Raw genomic sequence first — 22500 nt, forward strand, 5'->3', positions numbered from 1 at the left:
ACTATTTCAGAAGTACAAAGTATTTACTTTTTTTTCATCATCATGAACTTTCTCTCCCCAGTACCTGCCGGATTGGAGTTTGCTCAAGATAACTAACTTCATTGTAATCCTCAAGAATAAGTCATTTGTGGATACCTCTCCAAAGGATGCCAATTGATAAATTCGCAAACATGGAGGAAAAATTGTGGATATTGGAGGACCTCAATATGATGTACATTCGTCAGATCGCCCTCAGTTTACAGGTAAAAGTCTATTTCAGTTTCCAGGGGTCCCTCTAGATGACCATCACTTGTCTTTTTGCAGTATCCTCAACATTGGCAACATTTGTCTCTCTTATTTGAGCTGGCAGTGTTAGTGTTGACTGTTGTCACCAATTCTTCTTACCGTCTCACCTAAAGTTGTGGGGTGTGTCAGAAAAGTGCTGCTTTCAAGTGCAGGGAATGAAACGAGGGGGGAAATTAGTGCGTGTAATAGCTGGCTGTATCAGACTGTGTTGGTTTCCATGTAAGAATCTTCATTCATTCCCTATCTATCCTAAATACAAACAGGCACTCTAATTGAAATCTATTTTCAGACATGTCTCTCCCCGCTGAAGTACAGTGCATCATTGAGTTCGCTGAGCGAGTTTGCAGCTGTGCCGTGGCGGGTTGGGAAGTTTACAGGGGGCTAGTTGAAGGATCTTTCTATGTGACAAACAGGTCAAGCTTACACTGGTGCGGTCTGTCTCTCTACAGATGGCAAAGCTCTCACTGACAGCAAACAGAAAACAACACCACATGCCATCTCTCTCCCTCTCTGTCCCTCTCTCTCCCCTTCCAACCCAGGTTCACACATACAATCCACAGCTGCACATATGGGACTCATAAGTTGCTATGGGTGTGTGTGTCTGTGTGTGTGTGTGTGTTTGCGTGTGCCTTTGTGTTCCAAGACCGACAAAGACAGTAATGACAGTCATTCCAAACAATATTCATGACAGCTTTACATTAAAATGAAATTATTCTCCACCTGTCTTCACTGTCAGCCTCTGCTGTCTCTGCTTCCTTCATGGTTCCAGAGGAAATAGCTGAAGAATGCGTTCAACTCATTCGTAATAGAGTAGAGGGGAACAGGACGCACATGGCCATTGGAAATGATACAGGAATATCAAAGGGAAATTCGAATATAGTCTATTTTCTGGCCCCATTATCTGCAGAGATATTGGCTCTGTGTGGTGCAGCTGTTGTGTATTAGGGGTGTAAGAGGCAGGCTGTTTTGTTTCTCACTGGCAGCAGGACTCCAGTCCAATACGTTTTCCTCTCTGGGACAAGACAGAGGGCTGGATGAGAGGTGATATCACTCTGGTACGTTGTGCCCGCTAGCTGTTTGGCATTGCTTCACGCGCGAGGTGTGTCTTTGTTCCTCTGCCTGTGCCAAGTGCCACAAAGGGAGCCAGGTGGTCTCTTTCGCTTTTTATCACATTGTGAAAGGGGAGATTCTTGACTGAAAAATAACACACACACACACACACACACACACACACTTGCCAATCCCTAGCTCGTGTATATCCCAATCCCTTCTCTTTCTGGGGTAGGCACACAACATTAGAGTCCCCTCACTGTTGATGTGTCATCCAAACTCTCACCAAACTTGAATGTCCCTTCTTGTGCTCAGTGTAAAAGTGTTTTTCCCCCTGAAGCTTCAGCAGCCCCTCCGGCCTTAACTGCACTGTCGCCGACTGGCCCTCACGAGGTGTCTTCCCCCAGAAGTCAACCGGGGCACTAATCAGTTTATTAGTCCCTGTCACAGAGCCTCCTTTGACGAAGAAACTTGTTTACGGCTCAGTCATAGACCAGAAAATGCCACTTTGTCTGAATATTGAATCTCGGGCGTCCGTGTTGGAATGTGGATAGCAGGCGTTTCTGTCTGTCTGTCTATTTGTTGTTGAGTCAAGCTGAATGTGGTCTCAGTATTTTGGTAAATAGGCTATTGCTAGGACCGGAATGTGTATTAATAATAATAATAATAAGATGATCCCTTATTGAGCTCTGCAGGGAAACTCTCTGTTCACTCCTCCACGTGGAGGTCAAAGGTCAGAGTCAGCTCCAGAGCAGCAGCCCTGGAGCTGCTAGGTCGAAGGCCAGTTTCTGTACTCGTCACAGCAGTAACCAGCTAGAATCCAAGAGTCTTTAGAAGTTCTGCACATCTTCAACTCGTCTGAACATTTTCCTGGTAAACACTCACTCACTTACTTAGTTGTTTGTTCACTCTCTCTCTCTCTCTCTCTCTCTCTCTCTCTCTCTCTCTCTCTCTCTCTCTCTCTCTCTCCTTCCTTCCCCCCATCTCTCCTCTGCCTGGGTGGGTTTATGAAACAGGGATTCTTTGTATGTGGCAGAGCCGCTCGGCCCACAGCGTAACTGTAATTTCAGCCAGCGTTTGCAGAGCGAGATCCGTTGAGCACTAGCTGTGGATGTTTGTGCTCCGGGGTGTTTCATAAACGTCCTGTTGGATCATCATGACTCGCCGTTATTACAGTGTAAACCTCCTTTTCTCCTCCTTTTATTTGTGTTTCCCTGCAGCAATATCTGTCTGGAAGCCCCCCGCCCCACCGCACCCCACGCCACCCCCCACCCCCCCCACACACACACAACATGTGCTTTCACAACATTTACAAGAGTACAGCTTGTTTGTAGCTGTTCTTATGTGAGAGGTGCTGGTAAGACACCAATTAGTCTGAGAAGGTAAGAGCTTCTGTCGTTTAAAAATAAGAAAAACACCGGAAGATCACGCATGTTCTAAGCACTGCGGTTTCAGCATTCCTCAGGCATGTTTAATTGCTGTGTCAGAGAGAGAGAGAGAAAGAGAGAGAGAGAGAGAGAGAGAGCAGTCATTGTGTTGTGTTCAGCCTCAGCAGGAAGTCTCTTTTCGGCTGTTCAGGTTTTAACAAGTCCATTTATAATAGGAGAGTGACTGCATTCTTGGCTCCACTGCGCTGTTTTCTTTTTTTCTTTCCTTCCTCTCTTCCCCTCCTCTCTTACGAGGCCCGTAAGACAGTCAGTGAAACACCTCTTCAGTCGCATGTATGGTGTGAAGCCTTTTGCCTCCGGAATGCAGGATTCCCCAGTAGTGAGCCGGAGGAGAGGTGGCTGATGGGAAGCAGGAAATGGCCATGTGTAATGAGTGGTCCCCACTGGGAGTGACAGCATGATGTCATAGAACCTACTGCCATTAGTGAACACACACACACACACACACACACATAATGTACACACCATTTCCGGTCACCCCCGGCCCTGAATACACACACAGTAGAGAAGGTTCAGGCTGAGTGACTGTCTGGTCTCCAGTCCTCCAGAGGTCACTAACCCAGTGTCACATTCCCAGGCCCCTTCGCCCTTCCTTTTACTGAAGTCTTCCTCGGCCCTGTGCAGCCCAGGGACTCTATCTGTTGCTCATCCTCTTCCTCTGAGGACCTTCATCTCCCAGCAGCAGTGCCAGCCTTCCAAGTGTCCAAGCTCCTTCTGCCCCTCACCTTCCTGACATCCATGACTGCGTCCCCAAGTTCCGTCAAGTCATTTCTTTTTTGCTGTATCATTAATGTCTCCCTTTTTGTCTCGTATTCTGTCATCTTCCCTGTACCCAGTCCTCTTCACCTTCATTGTCCCTGTCCCCCTGTCCTGTCCCCTGCTCCCCCGTGACAACCAGAGGGCCGTAGATGGACACTTTCTCCCTGATCTAATTATAGCCTGCAGACCGGCCTCTGTGTCCTGGAGAGACTGGCCTGGATTACATAGATCATGGCTTTGCCAGGGTCAAGTGCGGCCGTTTGTTAGGAGGTTTCTGACAACATTTATTTTTGCTCAAGTTATAAAAGCAGGATTTGTCATGAGCATTTTAATTAATTTAGTCAGTCATTGTATGCGACAGCCTGTAACTCTATAAGTACCATATCTCTACCATACTGTGTGTGTGTGTGTGTGTGTGTGTGTGTGTGTGTGTGTGTGTGTGTGTGTGTGTGTGTGTGTGTGTGTGTGGGACAGGGTAGCTGTGATCTACTCAGCAGGGTGCAGCATGAGGCATTAATCTGCTACAGTTCTCGTTGCCTCTGATCATACTGGTGTTGCTAACTGATGAAACATTAAAGAGATTCTTGATTCCCTTTTTGGATTGCTGCTGGTGTTGTTGTGTTCACTAAATTATTTAGTATTTAGTACTGACCCATTACTATTACCAGTTTTTTACTGTAGTTTGTCTATGTTATCAACACAAACTGGGATGTGTAACCAAATGAAAACTGTTGGGTAACCAAACGTGGTTTAATTCCCAAAACAATCTGTTGGAAAGCCACACTGAAACAGTCCTAGCTTCACTATTTGAGCCTGTAAGCCTGTTTTCACTTGGTTTCTAATCTTAAATCAATTTACTCCTATATCGGCTATCCTAATCCAATGCATTCCCCCAGTGCTCATTCTTTCCATCCCTTTCTCTTAATGCATTAGATTTCACTGTATTGTCAAACAGCATTATCTCCAGTGCCTTGTGATCCCTCAGAATATTATTGTGGTATTATGCTGCTGTAGCAGTACTGGCTAGTAATCGGGCAGATAAAATACAGCCTTTGATTTCAATATTTATTGACATGTTTTATTGAAGTCCTTCGAGCAAATGACACGCTGTAGTCCTGGTAGCTCAACCTTTGACCCTGGTTGACCGTGAGCTCAGGTGGGGGTCAGGTGGGAGTTTCTTGCTGCCTCACCCGGGAGTCATGTTTGACCTCTCACACGCTCCCAAACCCTTAACTTAGCTGTGGCCATGCCACGGATAGTTCTGCAGACTCTAGATACCACAGGCCTTCAATATCCATTGGCTGGTATTTATGCAGCGCCTCTCTTCATATGTAGTGCTGATCTCAGATCACTGGTCAAGCTCCCTTGACCGTTTCATTCAGTAGGACCTATCACTAGCAACTTCTGTCCACATAGATCAATGCAAGTTTCTTTTCCAGTTGAATTTGCAGTATAATAATTGTGCAGTACACAAGTATCTATGTTTGCTGTCTTTTCTGCCATAGAATTGGACAATGGAGAATTGGCAATCATTCCGTCCTTTCATCATTCCGTTTATCCTCAGTTCTCCCATTCCTGTGTAAACTTTCACTTTTCTCTCCTTTCCTCCTTTTTATCATTAATTCATTCTTCACTTCATTGCCCATTCCTTCTTTCCTTGTGATAAATGAATTCTTTCAGCACTGTGCTTATCAATATAGCCATCCATAAAGATCCAGTCAGCAGTTGAATTCTACGCTTGTGTGTGTGCATCTGTAAGTGTGTGCATATGTGTGTGTGTGTGTGTGTGTGTTAGTTCAGCTGTGAGGTTGTTTAGGTAGCCTAAGTTACACCAGGCCTGCTTGCTCCAGTGGAAGGTGTGCTAAAGCTAACAGCACCAGGTCTCTTGTGATACAGGATACACAGTCCTGCCTGAGCCAAAACACATTCCTGCACAACGGACCTCTTCATCGCACACTGGTTCCTGCTGAGCTAGTGTGTGTGTGTGTGTGTGTGTGTTTGCATGCCTGTGTGTGTAAATATTTTTTAAAGAGTAATAAGCCAATACTGTAAGCTATATAATCAAGTTCTTCAGCAGCACTATTTTGATTTGATTAAGGCTTTAGGTTTTATCACCCTGCATTTCAGTATGAATGTGTTGTTTTTTTTATGGGCTTTTTGCATCTGTCTTGATCTGCATGGAGATGTTTTTCATGGAGTAGTGCAACTGTATGAGACAGTGTTGCGATGTTGGCTATAATGAATGGAAATAACCACATGTATTTATTTATTAATGTTATGTATGTAGCTTTTGGTCTGCTTGTTGTGTGTGTGTAAGCGTGTGTTTGTGTGTCTGGCATCTATACCATGGATCGCTACAGTATGTTCCAGTTCTTCCAGTGGCGTATGCCAAGAGCGGGCATGGTGTGTGTGAGGTAGTGGAGAAAGGGGGCTTTGTATCGCATCACACACACACACACACACACACACACACACACACACACACACACACACAGCCATCGCTCCCTACCAAGCCCTCCTCTCCCTCTCAGAACCCCACATGTAGGTCCGAACCCTCAGCCTTCCCACTACAACCCTCTCCCTTCTTCAGCCCTTAATCCTGAAGCCTTCCTCTCCCTCCGCCAGCCTCGGTCTGCTGGCTCCAGACCGCCTCACCTCCCTACACTCAATCTGGGACAAATCCCCTCTTGGCCCCCTCCAGCCTGTGCCCCAACCCTCTCTATTCCCCCTGGCTTTAGCCGCAGTGCTGTGGCCCCCCACTACCTCGGTCCCGGCCCCGGCCATCGCCCTGTACTGTGGTTAGGAGGAGCGGGGCAGGTCTGAATAGCCACTCTGTGCGAGCAGGAACCAGTTAGATGCCGCGGCCTGAGCCAGCTTCCTTTGAAAAACAGCAGCCATGAGCCAGGAGGGCGAGGAGGAGAAAATACCAAAGCCCAACCGACAGCTGCTGTTACTTGGAGCACAGACCTGTCTGCCTGCACCTCTCTGCCTGCTTCGGTTTTGTCATTCACCTCTCTCTCTCTCTCTCTCTCTCTCTCTCTCTCTCTCTCTTTCTCTCCTCACTATCTCTGCCTGAAACTATTTGATAATTTCACTCCGCTGTTCTCCTGTCTCTGCGCTCTATCTCAGCCCTCAAGTCCTCATTTCCACACTCTTTTATCTCAACCTTCAGCTTCACCTTTCTTTAATCCTTCCTCTCTGCTCTTTCTGCTTACAAAGGCACTTTGGCATTAACAGTTTAACGTTGTTTGCAGCCGCACAGAAAATTGGAGAGCCACTTCAGCCACTTGAATTGAGACCTCGGGCATTATTCAAATTGGCAGTTTGAATTGAAAGCTATGTTTGAGTTATAGTGTCATGTAAAAAACACAACACAACACAGTAAAAACATCTGAACATATTCTGGAGATGCAGCTGGCAACGCAGGCTGTTTAATCAGATGGTTTTCTTTGAACATGTGTGTAAACACATTTTGTGTTAAAGCGAGCATTTGCTGATGTGTTTATTTGTGCCTGACTGTAGATATTGCTTTTGTGTTTGTCCATATGGATGTAATTCATGTTTCTGTGTTCTAATTGTGTGCTTTTCAGCTTGCGAGATCAAATCTGCACAATGTACATGAATGCGCCTGAGTAATGGTCAAATAAGTGTTTTTAAGTGCTGATGGTGCGTTCATTTGTGTGTCTTTGCTGAGGCATATGTATGTGTGGGAGTTTGTTTATGTGTGCATACATTTTACCTCTTTCTTTCTGTATGTTTATCTATCTTTCTCTCTCTCTCTGATTCTCTATGTCTCTCTACCCCTCTTGCCACTCTCTCACCACTCAGGGTGAGTGCTCTGGAACAGAGAGTAGGTGGAAGACAAGGAGTGGATGAGTAGGAAGCAAGGACTGTCTAAACAAACAATTATCACCATTAAAACAAACCATCCATTCCCTGCTGCACATTCCCCTGAAGTGGAGAGCATTAGCAGCATCACCAGCATCCTTGTGACTCTGAGGACTGTGTCTACTGGGACATTGTGTGTGTGTGTATGTGTGTGTGTGTGTGTGTCAGCAGCGTGCCAGAGTGTCTAATTGAATCACAGCACACTGCAGGATCCTTGGCCGGTGAGTTGCTCTGTGTGTGTGTGTGTGTGTGTGTGTGTGTGTGTGTGTGTGTGTGTGTGTTTGGCAGGTGGAGCGACTCTGTCAGCATTTGGAGGGCTGCCTTCTGACCGGTTGAGGGCCCATTCAGCTTTCATCAAGGACATAAAAGGATCTCTTCCTTTTTGTACTGTATATCATATGATTAAGTAGTTACTGTCTCCCTCTCCTTGTCTAATTTTCACACCCTTTGTAAGAGACCCAGTAACGGCACATACATGGTAATAATGTTAATACTGACAATATTTTAATTGCGTAAAACTCTTAAACTTAAAACGAGTCTGACCAAGCTGAAGCAGATTGCCTCATAGTATCTGCAGAAAGCTTTGTTATCATCACTATATCTGTCTGTACAGGAAGCCAAGTGCAGCCTGAGTTTTAAATGACCTTGGTTGGTGGATGTATAGCCTTGAGAAGATGGATTATGCTGCTGTTATGGAGGCCTAAATGCCAAAGACAAACTCTCAAGGGGAATTCCAAGGTTTGGAGCCGGGTCAGCCGGGGCTTAGGGCCGCGATGGAGCCGAGGGCCAAGGCTGTTGAAAAAGGGGCCTGTTGTTGTTGTGCGAGGCGTTGAGAGGCATGGCTGAGCTGTTCCAAAGTCCCAAACACCCCACACCCACCCCTTCAAAAAAAAAAACCCACTCTGTCTCAGCAAGATGAGATCAGTGGAACAAACCCTCCAGCTGGATGATGTCATGCTCAGGGTTCGGGGTCAAAAGCTCAGGGTCGCATTAGGAGAGGCTGGGTGTCTGTGTGTGTGTTTGGGGGAGGTGTCACTTTGACATGGGCTGTTGTGCTTATGTGTTGTGGTAGTACCTAATCTTTTCTTCTTTCCGCCCCCCACCTCTCCCCTCTCTCTCCGTCCCATCAGTCCCTCTCTCAGTTTATTTAACTTAGAAGCCATTGAAATGCCTGCAGAGCCTCCTCAGGTCGGCTGCTGGGGGTGAAGGAGTCCATATGTTAGTGTATGTGTGTTACTAATCTTGTCATCACTAGGAGATGAAAAGGTTAAACCCGGCTTACCATAGCTGCCTGGGACAGACCAAGGAACTGGACCAGGATTCCTATTGGCTCTGAGGAGCACCGGGCTCAATATGATTGGCTAAGACAAGTAACTAGGTGCTCTGAAGACCCCCGTTAACCCCTGCTCCGCCAAGCCCCTCTCAGACATTGTGTCATTGGTCAGTATGTCACTAGACACTGATGGCTGTTATGTAACTAGCCACGTAATTTTATTGAGGCACTATTTTAGGCCTATAAAGTCACTCACACACACACACACACACACACACACACACACACAAACAGTTCATGTCCTCACACTGGACCACAGCTGTCACAGTCAGCTGTTACTGTAAGATCCATCAAGATTGCCAACCAGTATTAGCACTACTGTATATTTAGCTCTTGAATATCATCACTGTTGTTTTAACTTACATAATACTAAGGTCTAGTTTACTGTCGCTACATGCCAGTGGTGAAATGATTATCCCATGATGTTGCCCATTACAATTTTCATGTTGCAGTCTTTGATGTTGTCATTGTGATGATGAATGCCATTGTCATCTATTTTTGTAACTGTCATAGATGAGGTGAGAGATACATAAATATTTCATAGTCTAGAAGTGCAGGGCAGTTGAGCACCCTGGTTTAGTATGTAAACTGCGCTGCCACTATACTAGTTAGATGAATGTCTCCTGTTACTTTTTATAACAAGCCTCGGGCAACTGTCTGTGATGTTGCTGTTGTGATGGATGGCTGGTGTCAGTCTCTGGTCCACTTCCAGCGTTAAGTGCGGTTAGATAACAGTCAAAACTGCGTCCTGTCCCACAGAACCTGCGGCTGCCTGCTGCTGGGAAGGAAGCAGGTATCTACATGTCTGTTGGTCCTTATGTAAGACAAAACAGCAACAAACATGTAACAAAAACAAGGCAGTCTGTTGTAATGTGGATGATGAAAAATAGAAGAAGAGAGAGGAATAAGATTAAAAGAAACATGATGGATACACAGAGTAGGGCTGCACAATTAATCGAAAAAAAAAATTAAAATCGTAATATGAACTAGAAGAAGAGGCCGCATTTATTTCATCACACTGGTGGCTGTTCAGAACTGATTCCTAAACATGCTATTCTGGTGCTGAGCCCAATTTGTGGCCTATAAATTAAATTGCACATTGTAAAAAAAACCTTTCATTATATTCAAACAGAGAAACTCTTAAGCAACATCATCTCAATTGTTTGTTGGCCGGAAAAATATTGAATGTTAAATGTGTGTGTCTGTGTCTGTCTACTGTTTTGCAATTTATATTGCTATTGCAATATTCAGCAAAATAATCACAATATGATTATTTGTCAGTATCATGCAGCCATAACACAGAGAGAACAGTCTAAATATGGCGGCAACCAGACGGTTAGAGAAGAGGGCTTGTGACTGGAAGGTCACCAGTTCAAATTCCTTGCCCAGCTGGGAAAAACTGGGTGGGGAAGAGAATGAGAAACACTCGCCTCTCCCTCAACAACTACTGTCAACAAAGGCCATGAACCCCAAATCTGCACTAGTGAAGCTAATGTACAATTCCAAATGTACAAGGCTATGGTAGCACTGGGTAGCTCCCAGGTGTGTGTGTGTGTGTGTGTGTGTGTGTGTGTGCGCGAGTGAGTGAATGCCGCTCTGCAGTTACTCCGCCAGGCAATTGCATAAATGAAGAAGGTTGAATAAAGGTTAAACACAACTTTGATTTTTAAATAATTCAACAGAAACGGGGGAGAGAGATGTTTTATGATGAGAAAAATGGCTACAAGAACCTCTTATGATGTGTGTGTGTGTGTATATGGAGGAAGGAAGGGGGCTGGGGGATGTGCAGTAGCAGCGGAGATGGGAAGAGAGATGCCGTTTGTTTAGGAAAGGAGCTCTTGTTATAGCGAGTCAATAGGAAGTGCTGGAGTCTCAGAGGGAGAGGCCTGAGTAGGTTAGTCCGTCTGAAGGAATGTCCTCTCACCCTCAGGAATGCTGGGTAATGCCGCTGGGAATGATGCTATCATTCACTCACTCCCAATGAGTCATTGGACATGGGAAAATTAAAGTTGACTCGTTGCGGTATAATACGGTAATCATGGGATTACAGTTAGGTTTATTTGTGATGCTTTTGGTCAGTGGCTAGTTCACCCCCTCCAGATGTCTTTATCTATGTTCAGACATTCTGCAAATGTGCTGTCGTTTGGTCAGTGCATGCCTCGGCTCTATTCCTGCTGCTGTTTTGTCTACGTCTGCTTATTGTGTGCTTGTGCCGGTATTGTCACTCACATGTGTCATTCCCTGAATCCCCTAGTGAGCTGTAAGTGTGAATTAGTGTCTGACAGCAGCTCACTGGCTTGTCTCCTGGCATAGCTCCTTGCTGATGAAACCTTAATCTGATTAACTGTAGGATATTTACAGCTCTGAGTCTGAGTTATCAAGGCTCATCTTGTTTTTGCTGCACACGCATACACAGAGAGATGAGAGAGAGAGATGAGAGAGAGAGAGAAGGAGATTTGTATTGGAGGGTTTGAAGTCAATTTTTCCAATAATCTCTCGCTTTGTTAACAGTATTTTTTGGTGCCCGTGTTCGGACATTTTGCCCCTGGCTTTCGGCCCAGTGTGGGAGGTGTCCTCTGCCAAGCGGTTACCATGACAAAGCATGATGGAACGGCTCTCCTCCTCCATTGTCTCTAGCTGGAGGTGAAGAGGCAGATGTACAGATGTATTATTGCACTGTTGGGATGGACTTTGTTGGTCTGTTGCTGTTAATGCAAAGCCAAGCCTGCCCACAGACTCTCTCTCTCTCTCCTCCTCCATCCCCGTCCTCCTACACCTCATCTGCTGCATCTCTCCGTCTGATCTATATCTCAGTCCACTTCTCAACTCACCCACAAACAAAACACAACAAAGCATGTGTGGGGTTTTTTTCTTCCTTCACTAAGATTATCCATTCTGATCTGTTGACATTTTGGAAAATGTAAAAAATGTTAGAAATATCGATTGTTCGAGCCTTACAGTTATGTCCTGCAGAAGTGTATTTTCATAAAGCTCCCCTTGTTGTGTTCACAAAATATTTCCTGGACAGTACGTTATTAGTCGGCCATGCGGATTTCCTATAGAGCCTGCCGTCAGTCAGCTGATCCATTGGACCCCTGTTTATTCCCACACTTAATTCTAGCGGGACTCATCCGCATTTTCCGTTTCCACCTGCCCACAAATCGCTCTCATACATCACCGGCCGACAAGGCGACGCGCTTCGCTGCACAACAACTTCCCAGCGCGCCCATAGGGCCAGGCAATAAGCAGGCAGGCAGGGGGAGAGGGGGCGAGATGAATGAAGATTTTTATTTTCCCAGGAATGATAAGTTGTTCTGTCAGTAGAATTTCACCTATTTATGCCACGGCTGTTGGCTGATAATATTTACGCACGCGGTGGTGTCTTGAGGCTTGATATTGGAGCATTATTTTGTGATGTTGTATTGTTGTTTTTTGTATAATTCTGAGTAGACTTAAGATTATCCAGTTGTCAATGCCAATCCTAACGACAAATCACCATAATAAGCCTATATTACTAGAGGGACTTAAAGTGTGTCTCTGGTAGCCATAGTGACCTTGTGATATGGTGTTTTTTTTAATCTCCTTTGGGATATCAATATATTTATCAATAATATTATATAATAATATTATATAATATTAATAATATATGGGGAGTTATCGTGTTTGTGCTGCTCAATAGTGAGTTCATAGTGACTTTTGACCTATTGTAGCTGCATGATATTTTGATGTTTTGCTGTGATCATATTTGTATAGTGTCCTTCTACAAATGTATCATAGAATTACTGTAATTATTTTGTTAGGAAAGGTCACTTGAGTTACGTTACTGCAGAGTCTCCATCACATTTATTTTGACCAGTGCAGAGATGATGCATTTCACAGACAAAAGTGCAGCTGCTTATTTGGATCATGGACTAAGGAAGAAAGCAGGGACATGTGCAGGCAGAGGGACGGAAAGAGATTTCTGTCATGCCTTCTGCTCAGCCATGCAAACAGTGTATTGACCACTGCCTTGTAAAAACAAAAAAAAACAAAGTTGAGTCATAATTTAAAAAAAAAAAGAAAACAGTCTTTTTCCACTGTGGGCGGTATAGGCACAGAGAGGCCACAGTGGATTTTACTGACACACTTGCAGCCCTATAACTATAGCCTAAATCAGGGTTGCCAAATCCTTCTCATGTTAAGTTCTCCTAAATAGCGTTAGACCATGGACCGACATTTGCTAAGATATTTAAGGGACTCTATCTGAGAAAGTCTTTGTGGTTAGTTATGATTTAGTATTGGAGTGTGTTACTGTCTATGCTGTAAATGGGCTGACAGCGGGGAGAGGGAAACCTCTGATCAGAACATTATCAATACATTCTCTCATTGTGCTAATTGTGGTATATGAAACTCAACTATTTCTCAATTTGCTGGGACCGGGACCCCCTTGGGCAACCTCTGTCCTCCTAACTTACAATTCACTGTCCTTTGCTTGCAATTACACACAGATTACGCGCGCACACCCGCCTCCTAGAAACGGCTCTTGGTTGGTCCATCAGTCGGTCAGTCTTTATCCACCCCAGTGCTGGTGGTGTGTGTGTGTGTGTGTGTGTGTGTATGAGAGAGAGAGAGAGAGAGAGAGAGAGAGAGAGAGAGAGAGAGAGAGAGAGAGAGTCCGGGCTGGAGCTCTGAAGCTGCTAGGACGACGACGGCGACGTAGATGATGATGATGATGATGATGGTGAGGACAGCGCGAGACAGAATGACTCAAACATATGACCGCTATCATTCCCAAATTGCCAAGCGCAGAGTTTGTGTTTGTGTTTGCTGCGCCGACTGCAGAGATCCATAAAAACTTCTAAGGTCAATAACCGGCAGCTATTTTCAGATATTTTGTGGATAATAAACGGACACATCTACAGGAACATCTGAGTTAAATATTTCACGGGGTGTGTGGACGTTGCATGGACCTTGGTGTTGCGTAAAGCGCCCGTGCTGCCAGTTTTGGAGAGTTGGAAAGCGGAGTGTTCCGCTTTGAAGAGGATGAATAACTCAAAGAATCAAAAGGTAAGGTTTGTTTTTTTATATCGAAACGTCAATTTCTGTAAGATATAGAACATTTTAAGTTTTAGATCAAACGGGAAATGCCAAACAGTTGTCACCTATACTCCGCGCGTCACACTTCTTCACCGTCAAATCACGTCACGTTGACGATCCTACAATGTGCCGTGGAGCAGCGGCAGAAGGAAACATCCTATTTAGACAATAAAGCAGTGCAATGATGTTGACAAGAGCGAGTTCAGCCCGATACGTGTTGTTCATGCTCGATTGGCGAGAGGTGTCGCCAAACTCCATTCAAAAATGTGGAAGTTTTATGTTGTTTTGCTTATTGCCAAAAGTGCATTCCTGGTAGAACATAATGAGGAGCTCTTAAGAATCGTTAGGGTGTTGTGGTAAATTCGGCATGTAAGTGATCCAACAAGCGGCACTTTGTTTCAATAAAATTTCAACTTTTATAATTGGTTCACACTTCTCCCTAACGCCCACCACGGTGTCTCTCGATAGGAAAAAGACTGTGGGAATAACAGACGAACCAATTCTAACAGATGAATTTATTGAAATAAATGCTGCGAATGGCGTATATAATGTATGCCGAATTGAAGAGTGGCGCATAAAGATTCGTAAAATGTCTTAAGTCATATTCTACCAGTTATGTACCTTTAACGATAAGCAAGGGCAGGTGTAATTGACAGATTTTAGAATGGAGTGTGGCAAACTGGCTAGAACCAAGCAAGTCTAGAACCAACCTGTGAAGACTGGCAGGTGTGTCTTTTCAGGACAGGGACAGACCTTGTATGTTTAGCAAATTTGGATAACGTTTCCATGACTTCTTTTTCCTCTATAGTTTTTTTTTATTTTTCTTCTTTTTCTTTTTTAAATTTGCAATGCTTTTTGCCTGACTCAAGCAACTCTCTCTCTCTCTCTCTCTCTCTCTCTCTCTCTCTCTCTCTCTCTGCCAGTCTCTCAACACACACAGGCCTTAGTGTTGCCTCTGCTGTGTGTCTGGGTCACAGGAGTAAATGGTGACATTAGTAGTGGGATCTTCTCACTTTCATGTTGTCTGACTGCACTCTGACATATCATCACCCAGCCTCTCAGAATGGGAACAATGTCACCACTGTGGGGTATTACTGCAATAATGACTTACATCTCCCAGTCATCAGCCTTTCCCCAGTCTGGTGAGGAAATGTTTCCTAAACGCCTTGAGCTGGCAGCACGAGGGCAAGGCCCAAAATAGCCATAGTCAAATTGAACTCTGGTGTAGAAAAGACCCTTAGATGTCAGAATATTTTGCTTGTCTCTTGCCTCCCTTTTACAGCAATGGCATAGTGAAATGTCATGGTGTTTGTAGACGTTGTGGAAGCTGTGGGGCTCTGCGGATGCCAGCCAAATGCCACATAACAGAGAAGCATCGTGCAGTTGTGTATTTCTATTCCAGGAACCGGTTCACCATGCTTTCCATATGAAACACACGCACATCAATCCTCCGAAAAGTGCTGAAAAGAAAGGACAGCTACCATTTTTTTTTCTTTGCCAAGCTAGTGCCTTACAAACAGTGGCCAGAGAGCCTGAGCATGTGTGACAGGCAGTCATTCTGGTTTCTCAGTTTGACTCTATGTGACTGACAGACTGGTAGCTCTGACAACTTCCTATAATCAACCTCTATCGCCACTGAAACTCTATCCATGCACTGATTAACTAAAGAACTTGCTGCATCTCTTTCTCTGATTGCCTTCACTTAATCTAATGACAGGCAGCTTCCTGATGAGAGAGAGAGAGAGAGAGAGAGAGAGAGAAAACAGAGAGAGAACTAGAGTTTAGTATTTTAGCCTCATGTTGATTTAAAAGGTCACCTGCATCGGCATCAGTCACAGATGGAGAGACTACGACAGATGTGATCTTTCCATTGCTGGAATGCAACCTACGCTTTGTGTATGTGTGCGTGTGTGTCCGTATCTGTGTGTGTGTGTGTGTGTGTGTGTGTGTGTGTGTGTATGCAATACATGCAAACTTAAGTGCGTGTGCTGTGTGTGTGTGTGTTCATTATGTCTCCATTACATGTCAGAACCACAGTCTAGTCTCTGATCGTTAGTAGTGAAAAGGTCACCATTGTGCCAAAGCTCCTCAGTGTAACTACACAGGCTGCAGCAGCACACTATACGATCATACTGGTCCTATTCATCGTACAATGCAATGATACTGCTGCTATTCGTTGTACAGTATAGTGATTCTGGTGCTGTTTATTGTACACTGCAGTTAAACTGGTCCTATTCATTGTAAAATGCAGGTTTACTGATGCTATTCATTGCACTTTGCAATTACACTGGAGAAAAAAAAGTCAGCATCCTGTGTCTGTGCACTGGCCATGGAATCCTTTGGCCCTTGTCTTACAATCAATAACCACTTACTGCAGAGAAGCTGTCTGCAGTCACATCTCTGTCTGTCTGCCCAGCTCTCTGTCTCTCTCTTTCTCTAGCTCTCTATCTAGATAGATATCTCCAGTGTCTTCTCTCTGTGTATCTGTCTGTCTCTCCTCCCTCTCTTCCCTCGCCAGCCTTCAGTCCCCTCTGCAGTCACGTTGTTTTCTTTTTTTTGTTTGTTTTTTTCTTCCTGCGTACTCCTCACTCTGCCCCTGCTCTCTGCTGTGTGTCTGCAGTAGAGGTCAGGCTTCAAGATGCATTCTGTTTTCTCTGCTGATATTGTCCATAGCTTTCTCCCAGGGGGAAACTGTGGTAGCTGGGATAGGTAGGACTTCCTCAGCCTCAGAAACACAGGAGGAACTAGAAGTCATTATTCTATGTAGTCTACGGCATGACAGGAGTGTGTGTGTGTGTGTGTGTGTGTGTGTGTGTGTGCGTGCGCGCGTGTGTCTCCTTGAGCCAGGTGTCCAAGGAATAGTGTGAAAAATGAGCCACTTATACCTCGCTGCACCACAATATCACCTCTCCACCCACCCAATTATAGATCTTTTAACTGAAACTTATTCATACACACTCTTTCTTTCTCTTTCGCTTTGTGCTTCTGTCTTTCTCTCCCTCTGTAGCTTTTGCTGGCTTTGGTCTTCCTCTCCCTCTTTCGGTTTCTGAATTCATGACTCAATCGCACACAAAGCAAACACAGTCCAAAAACAGTCCTGACACGCCATGACAGATCTCCCTTAGTAATGCTCTGTCCTATTTTTCTCCCTGCTTTGAGAAGCAAGCATTGGGACGGGCGATGTGGCAGATTTCTGGATGGGTTTGTCCTGAGATGAGTGCCTCAGCTCCAAAGAAAAAGAAAAAAATGGGGGAGCGAGAGGGGATAGATGGGGCTGATGGAGTGGGAGAGAGTGAGGATGTGCGTATATTATTAGAAGCATACATAGGGCGGCATGTATATTTATGGAGCGGCGGAGTGATGGCCTGCCTCCACGATGCTGATGCGGTGGAACAAGACGGGAAGGATGAAGCGAGGGAAGACAGACAGATGAGCAGACAGACTGACAATTAGATAGGAGTGATGACCCGACGATGCCGAGGGAGATCGGATGGATTGATGGTTATGGAGAAAAGGGGCTCGGTCCCGCAGATGGATAATCAGACAGGCAGCTAATGCGGAGCTGTTGGCAGCCACTCGGAAACAGAGCCAGTCCACGGCTATCTGTCATGTCTATCGGTGGGAGCAGATGCTAAGCTGTCAGTCATTTATACAGCGCTGTCTGACAGGCTCTTTGATACCTGCAACCTGTTGTGTGTGTGTGTGTGTGTGTGTGTGTGCGTGTACGTTTTCTGCCACACCTTCATTTTATTCATCTGCCCTGCCAAACCATCATTAGATTATGTTTGTTTAGCGGAATTGCTCTTGTGTTTCTGGTATGAGTGGAGACAAACAGAGGGGAACACGCACACACACACACACACACACACTGTGATCTGCAGCGATCTAATATAATGGATAGTCCTGCCGTCTTTTCCGGCTCCCATGGCCCTCTGATGAAATGCTGGCATGGCCGTATAGAATCAATAGTAATAACATCACAGGTAGAGCTTTACACACGCACGCATATTACGCACACGCACGGCGCATACACACACACACAAGCACTTCTACGTTCTGCATTCTCACATGATACCTCAGCGTGTGTAATGTTAGATACTTCAGACAGAGAGAAGGTCGTGTGTGTGTGACAGAAGAGGGAAATGCCTCAGGGATTTGCTTAGCAGGAGAATGTGAATCGGGCGTATTTTACACTTACTGCCTGACACCCGAGTGTTCTGCTGCTGTTAGACATGTTTCCTCTGTGTTTATATATGTCTTGTGTGTCTGTGTGTGTCTGTATGTGTGTGAGCATTTGTAGGCATTTGTAGAACATAGTAGAGCCTACATAAATACCACTGCCAAACAGCCATGGAGTGTTTGACCTCTGCTCTAATGCCGTATTTAGAGATAGCGTTTGTTCCACACTGGACCGATATGGGCTTTTGAAAGCCAATACTGATATTTTTAGACTGAAGTGGGCGATATTTTGTGCCCATATTTAATATCTTTAAATTTGACCATTTTCATACCAAAAAAATTTACAAGTATTCAGTGTTTTCCACAGATTTTTATTCTTGACAGGTTGGAAAAGCCTCTGAAACAGCATTTATACCATCATGGGACACTAAAAGTCCCCATTGAAACCAATGCTAATGAAATAGTTTAAGGTGGGGTAGCAGCTCCTGAAGGCAGAGTGACCCACTGCACCTGTTCAACGGTATGGGAAACTCTGGGTTACATTACCACCTTTAAATGAAGAATTAATTTGCAAAAACATAAATGAACAATAAAATGAATAATAAAATCTACAAAGAAACATTTCAAGGCAGGTTTTACAGACTGTTTTACATAGCTGTGGTCAGGGAGGAACCTCCATCATATCAGCTGAGGACGACATGACATATCGCCCTGATACAATAATGGTAAAACATTAGACTGCAGCCGTGTAAGTGGCCTAATCGTGTGTGTTGTGTGCATTGTTTATCTGTGCCATGTAGACCATTTGGTGTCTCTGAATGCTTATAATTAAGTGGGTTCCACTAATTTCTTCACAGCGTGGACAGAAGCAGGAAAGAGAGAGGGGGTTCACTCTGAACTGGGGTCCATGTCAGACCCAGACTAGCCCTGCCCATGTCTGCCTGCTTATGGTACAGTTATATGTCAATAGATAGAGGCTGTGCACTGTTCTGTGGTAGCTGAATAAATATATTGAACTAGTGTCAGTATGTGCAGTATTGGTGTGTAGATGAGTGGTGGAGTAAACGTGAAGAAGTGTGTGTGTAGAAGTTTATGTTTTAGTTTGTGTGTGTGTGGATGTAAATGTGATGTCTGCTGGATCCCCCAATCTGGTGAAGATGTTCTGGAAGGCAGAGATAAGAACCAAGGCGTGCACACACACACACGCACACACGCACACACGCACACACACACACACACACACACACACACACACACACACTTGCCTCAATTAATTATATTCCCTCCCTTGTTCTTTTCGCCTGTCAATCTCAGTTGCCCTTACCCTCTGTCCCTCCTTCCCCCACTAATTTTCTCATTCGCTCTGTGACCTGACACACATCCCTACACACACACATACACACACACACACACACACACACATACACACTCCCAGGGTTAGTATAGACCATTAGTAACCAGAGCAGGCTGTAAGTGCTATAAAGTGGCAAGAAAGGGGAACCTAAGTGACAGACTCAGCGACTGTGAGTGGATCTCGCCTTACATGTGTTCCCCATGACACTAATATGACTGTCATTTATCAAGCCTGTGAAACAAATACACCCACGACTTTTACTACCCTGTGATACTAATATGCCTCGGTCTCAGATTCTAATTCATGGCACCCATTAATTAATGGCATACCACAGGACTGTAAAGCTGTCCTGCAGTGGCTACAGAAAGCAGTGTACCATCATATTTCACATCCAGTTGTTTTCAGTCTTTAGTCTTTGTATGTCAGGGCTGCTCAGTCTTTATGCCATCTCAGACTACAAGATGACACAGAATTTGATGAAATTAGTCTGGTTTAATATTCTCCCAAGTCCTATAGCTTAACTGTTTTGTCATGGAGAAGTGAAATTGTGTCACTGCCTGTCTCACACATGAAATGAGGGTAAGGCGTTTTTTAATTTGTCTGTCAGAATTGGTCTACAACTGCAAAATCAATGGCTTTAGTCAGTCGGTGTATGATAGCATGAGTTACTCTTTTATTCAAGCACTTTCATCCTGTTTCAAATTCTTCTTCCTCAAACACTCCCCCCGGCCTCTTCCTCCAGCGATTCTTTATTTGTCTCCTTCTTGGTCATTTTACCCAGAGGGCCGAGGGGTCAGGGTCAGTCCAGTGATGTCCAGTGTTGTTTAAACTCGGCTCGGAGGTCCTGCTGCCTCATGAATATTCTAATGAGCTGCATTCCCCTCAGGGCTCTCACTGGTCGATTGTGCCCAAGGACACACCCACAGCTTCACCACGGGGTATCTGCTGCTTGTCATTATGGTGTGTGTGTGTGTGTGTGTGTGCCTTTGTCTCTCTTGTGTCTGTCTCATAAGCCTGCATGATAAACTTAAAGCCTCATTCAATCCCCCCCTCCTCTCTCTCTCTACAGGACACACGTGTGGGCTGCACATGTGGTTATATATACACATGTGGCCATAGAGTCTAAATAAGGCAACAGCAATAACAGCGGCAACAGAAGTGATGAATAATAGAGACTGATAAAAGCAGCTTCAACTACAGCACCCTTGGCTGGAACTGGGTTCGAAGAGAGCACTCAATTAGAGAGAGAGAGAGAAAGAGAGAGAAAATGAGACAGAAAAAATGTTGAGGAGAAGAATGGGAGGGCAGGTTTACAAGGACACAGGAGTGAGGTGTGTGTGTGTGTGCGTGTGTGTGTGGGGGGGGGGGGGGTGTGCATGCATGTGTATTCTTTGGTGTCTGTGTGTGTGTATTTCTCTGGATGACATTGAGAGAGAGAGAGAGAGTATGTGGCGCAAGTAATGGGGTTATATTTCAGAAATGGCTTCTTTTGAGTGCCTGGTTTCACGACCAAGTAATTTGCTGTTATCTGGCTTTGAATGTGGGCAGGAGAAGCTGCCTGCAGGTAAGGGAAGGTGGGGAATATACAGGAATGAAGAGAGGGAGGAGTGGAAGGGGAGGCTGCTTGTGCTTAGGGGTCGTTCTATGATAAGTGGACAGGAGAGGAGGGAGAAAGGAGAGAAGAGAGGAGGAGAGAAAAATGGGCTGGATATAGATATACACAGGCCATCTGGGTGCTTAGAGGGCACAACTAACTTGCTAGCGATATATCATGTAATATTGATATCGTGATATGAGACTAGCTATCGTCTGGGATTTTGGTTTTCGTAATGTTGTGAAATAATTTAAATGTATAAATGTAAAGTGATAACATTTTCTGAACTTATTAGCTTATTCTGGCTGAGTAAAATGAACAATGATAGGCTTTACCTGCTCCACATTACTTATTACTGATTACTAATGATCATTACTAATTACTTGTGTGTAAATATCTTATGAAAGCACGAATACTCATCCCCAAAATATTGTCACATTATTGATATCGAGGTATTCGGTCTAAAATATTGTGATATTAGATTTTGTCAATATCGCCCAGCCCAACTCGTAATAATATATAATAGATGCTTTGCTGTTTAAGGACAATCTAAAATGTGTGTCTGTAGACAGAGAAAATCTGGCAGAGGTGAAAGACAGCAGGGAGGAGAGACCTGCGCGCTTAAACAGTAGTTAGGCCGGCTGAGCTAATTAGCCCCGATCTCCTCATCCTGCTTCAGACATGGAGGAAAGCCTGGGATTACTGAGACTAGCACTGTGTGTGTGTGTGTGTGTGTGTGTGTGTGTGTGTGTGTGTGTGTGTGGTGTTGAAATGGTGTCATGCTGTAAAAACTGTTAATCAATCGGCAGGGGGTTTGTGTAAGTTTGTTTGTGAAAGTCAAGTCAACTAATGAGAGCTTTACAAATGTGTTGGTGTGCAGCACAGCAAGTGTTAGGATGGGCTTGTTTGAGTGAGATAACCCCTTCACCCTTCACCCCCCCCCCCCCCCCCCCCCTTTCCACCAGTGAAGAAAAGGAGCTTAATGGTACGGGTCCCAGCAGGGATGCCACTCTCCTCCGGGTAAACTGTGACACTGTGACCTCTTGCCCTCCACCCCTTTAGCTATTTCTCATTATCCATTTGTCTGTCCATATCGTCCCACTCCAATAACGCTCTCCCCTAATACCTCCTTCCCCTGTGCCATCAGATTTGAATATGAATCCTTCTCATTGTCTAATTGAGGGGTTTTATTCTAAAAGGAGAGCGCCTGATCTTGCAAACTTATTGCTGACATGAAAGTAAAATTATGGAAAAACATATGAGATAGTAGCATATTCAAGGGTGGATTGAACCTATATATATATGATATATATAACCAACAGATAGTATATGGCATTTTGCAATGAAACCCTTCTCATTCTCTCTGAATCTGAGTTAGTTTTCTGTTTTTCTCCTCTCAGTTTTCATTAGGAGGGGAAGGTTGTTAGTAAGTGCAGTAGCTGTCCCCCGGTCCTACTCCTCCCCTCCTTCGCTTCCCCACCTCCCCCTATGTTTAGCCAAGGTGTGTGGCGACATGTCACACTGAGGGCTGTCA

General features: G+C 44.8%; 2 protein-coding genes across 3 annotated transcripts in view; one reads left to right on the forward strand and one right to left on the reverse strand.

The window, feature by feature from the left end:
- gig2p (grass carp reovirus (GCRV)-induced gene 2p) overlaps positions 1 to 22500 on the reverse strand; it is a 359050-nt gene that overhangs the window by 105465 nt on the left and 231085 nt on the right. The gene's annotated exons all lie outside the window — the stretch shown is intronic.
- The window catches only part of rtkna (rhotekin a), a 59922-nt gene that overhangs the window by 17208 nt on the left and 20214 nt on the right, over positions 1 to 22500 (forward strand). The window contains exon 1 of one of the 2 annotated variants that reach the window (XM_071927487.2): positions 1 to 242. This exon is cut by the window's left edge and continues 50 nt beyond it. The exons of the other annotated variant lie outside the window; for it this stretch is intronic. Within the exon in view, the coding sequence (XP_071783588.2) occupies positions 147 to 242 (96 nt within the window). The 5' untranslated portion in view covers positions 1 to 146. The remainder of the gene's footprint in view (positions 243 to 22500) is intronic. 2 annotated transcript variants of the gene reach the window in all.

Source organism: Centroberyx gerrardi, chromosome 8, assembly GCF_048128805.1.
Source record: "Centroberyx gerrardi isolate f3 chromosome 8, fCenGer3.hap1.cur.20231027, whole genome shotgun sequence".
In the NCBI taxonomy this organism is placed as follows: Eukaryota; Metazoa; Chordata; class Actinopteri; order Beryciformes; family Berycidae; genus Centroberyx; species Centroberyx gerrardi.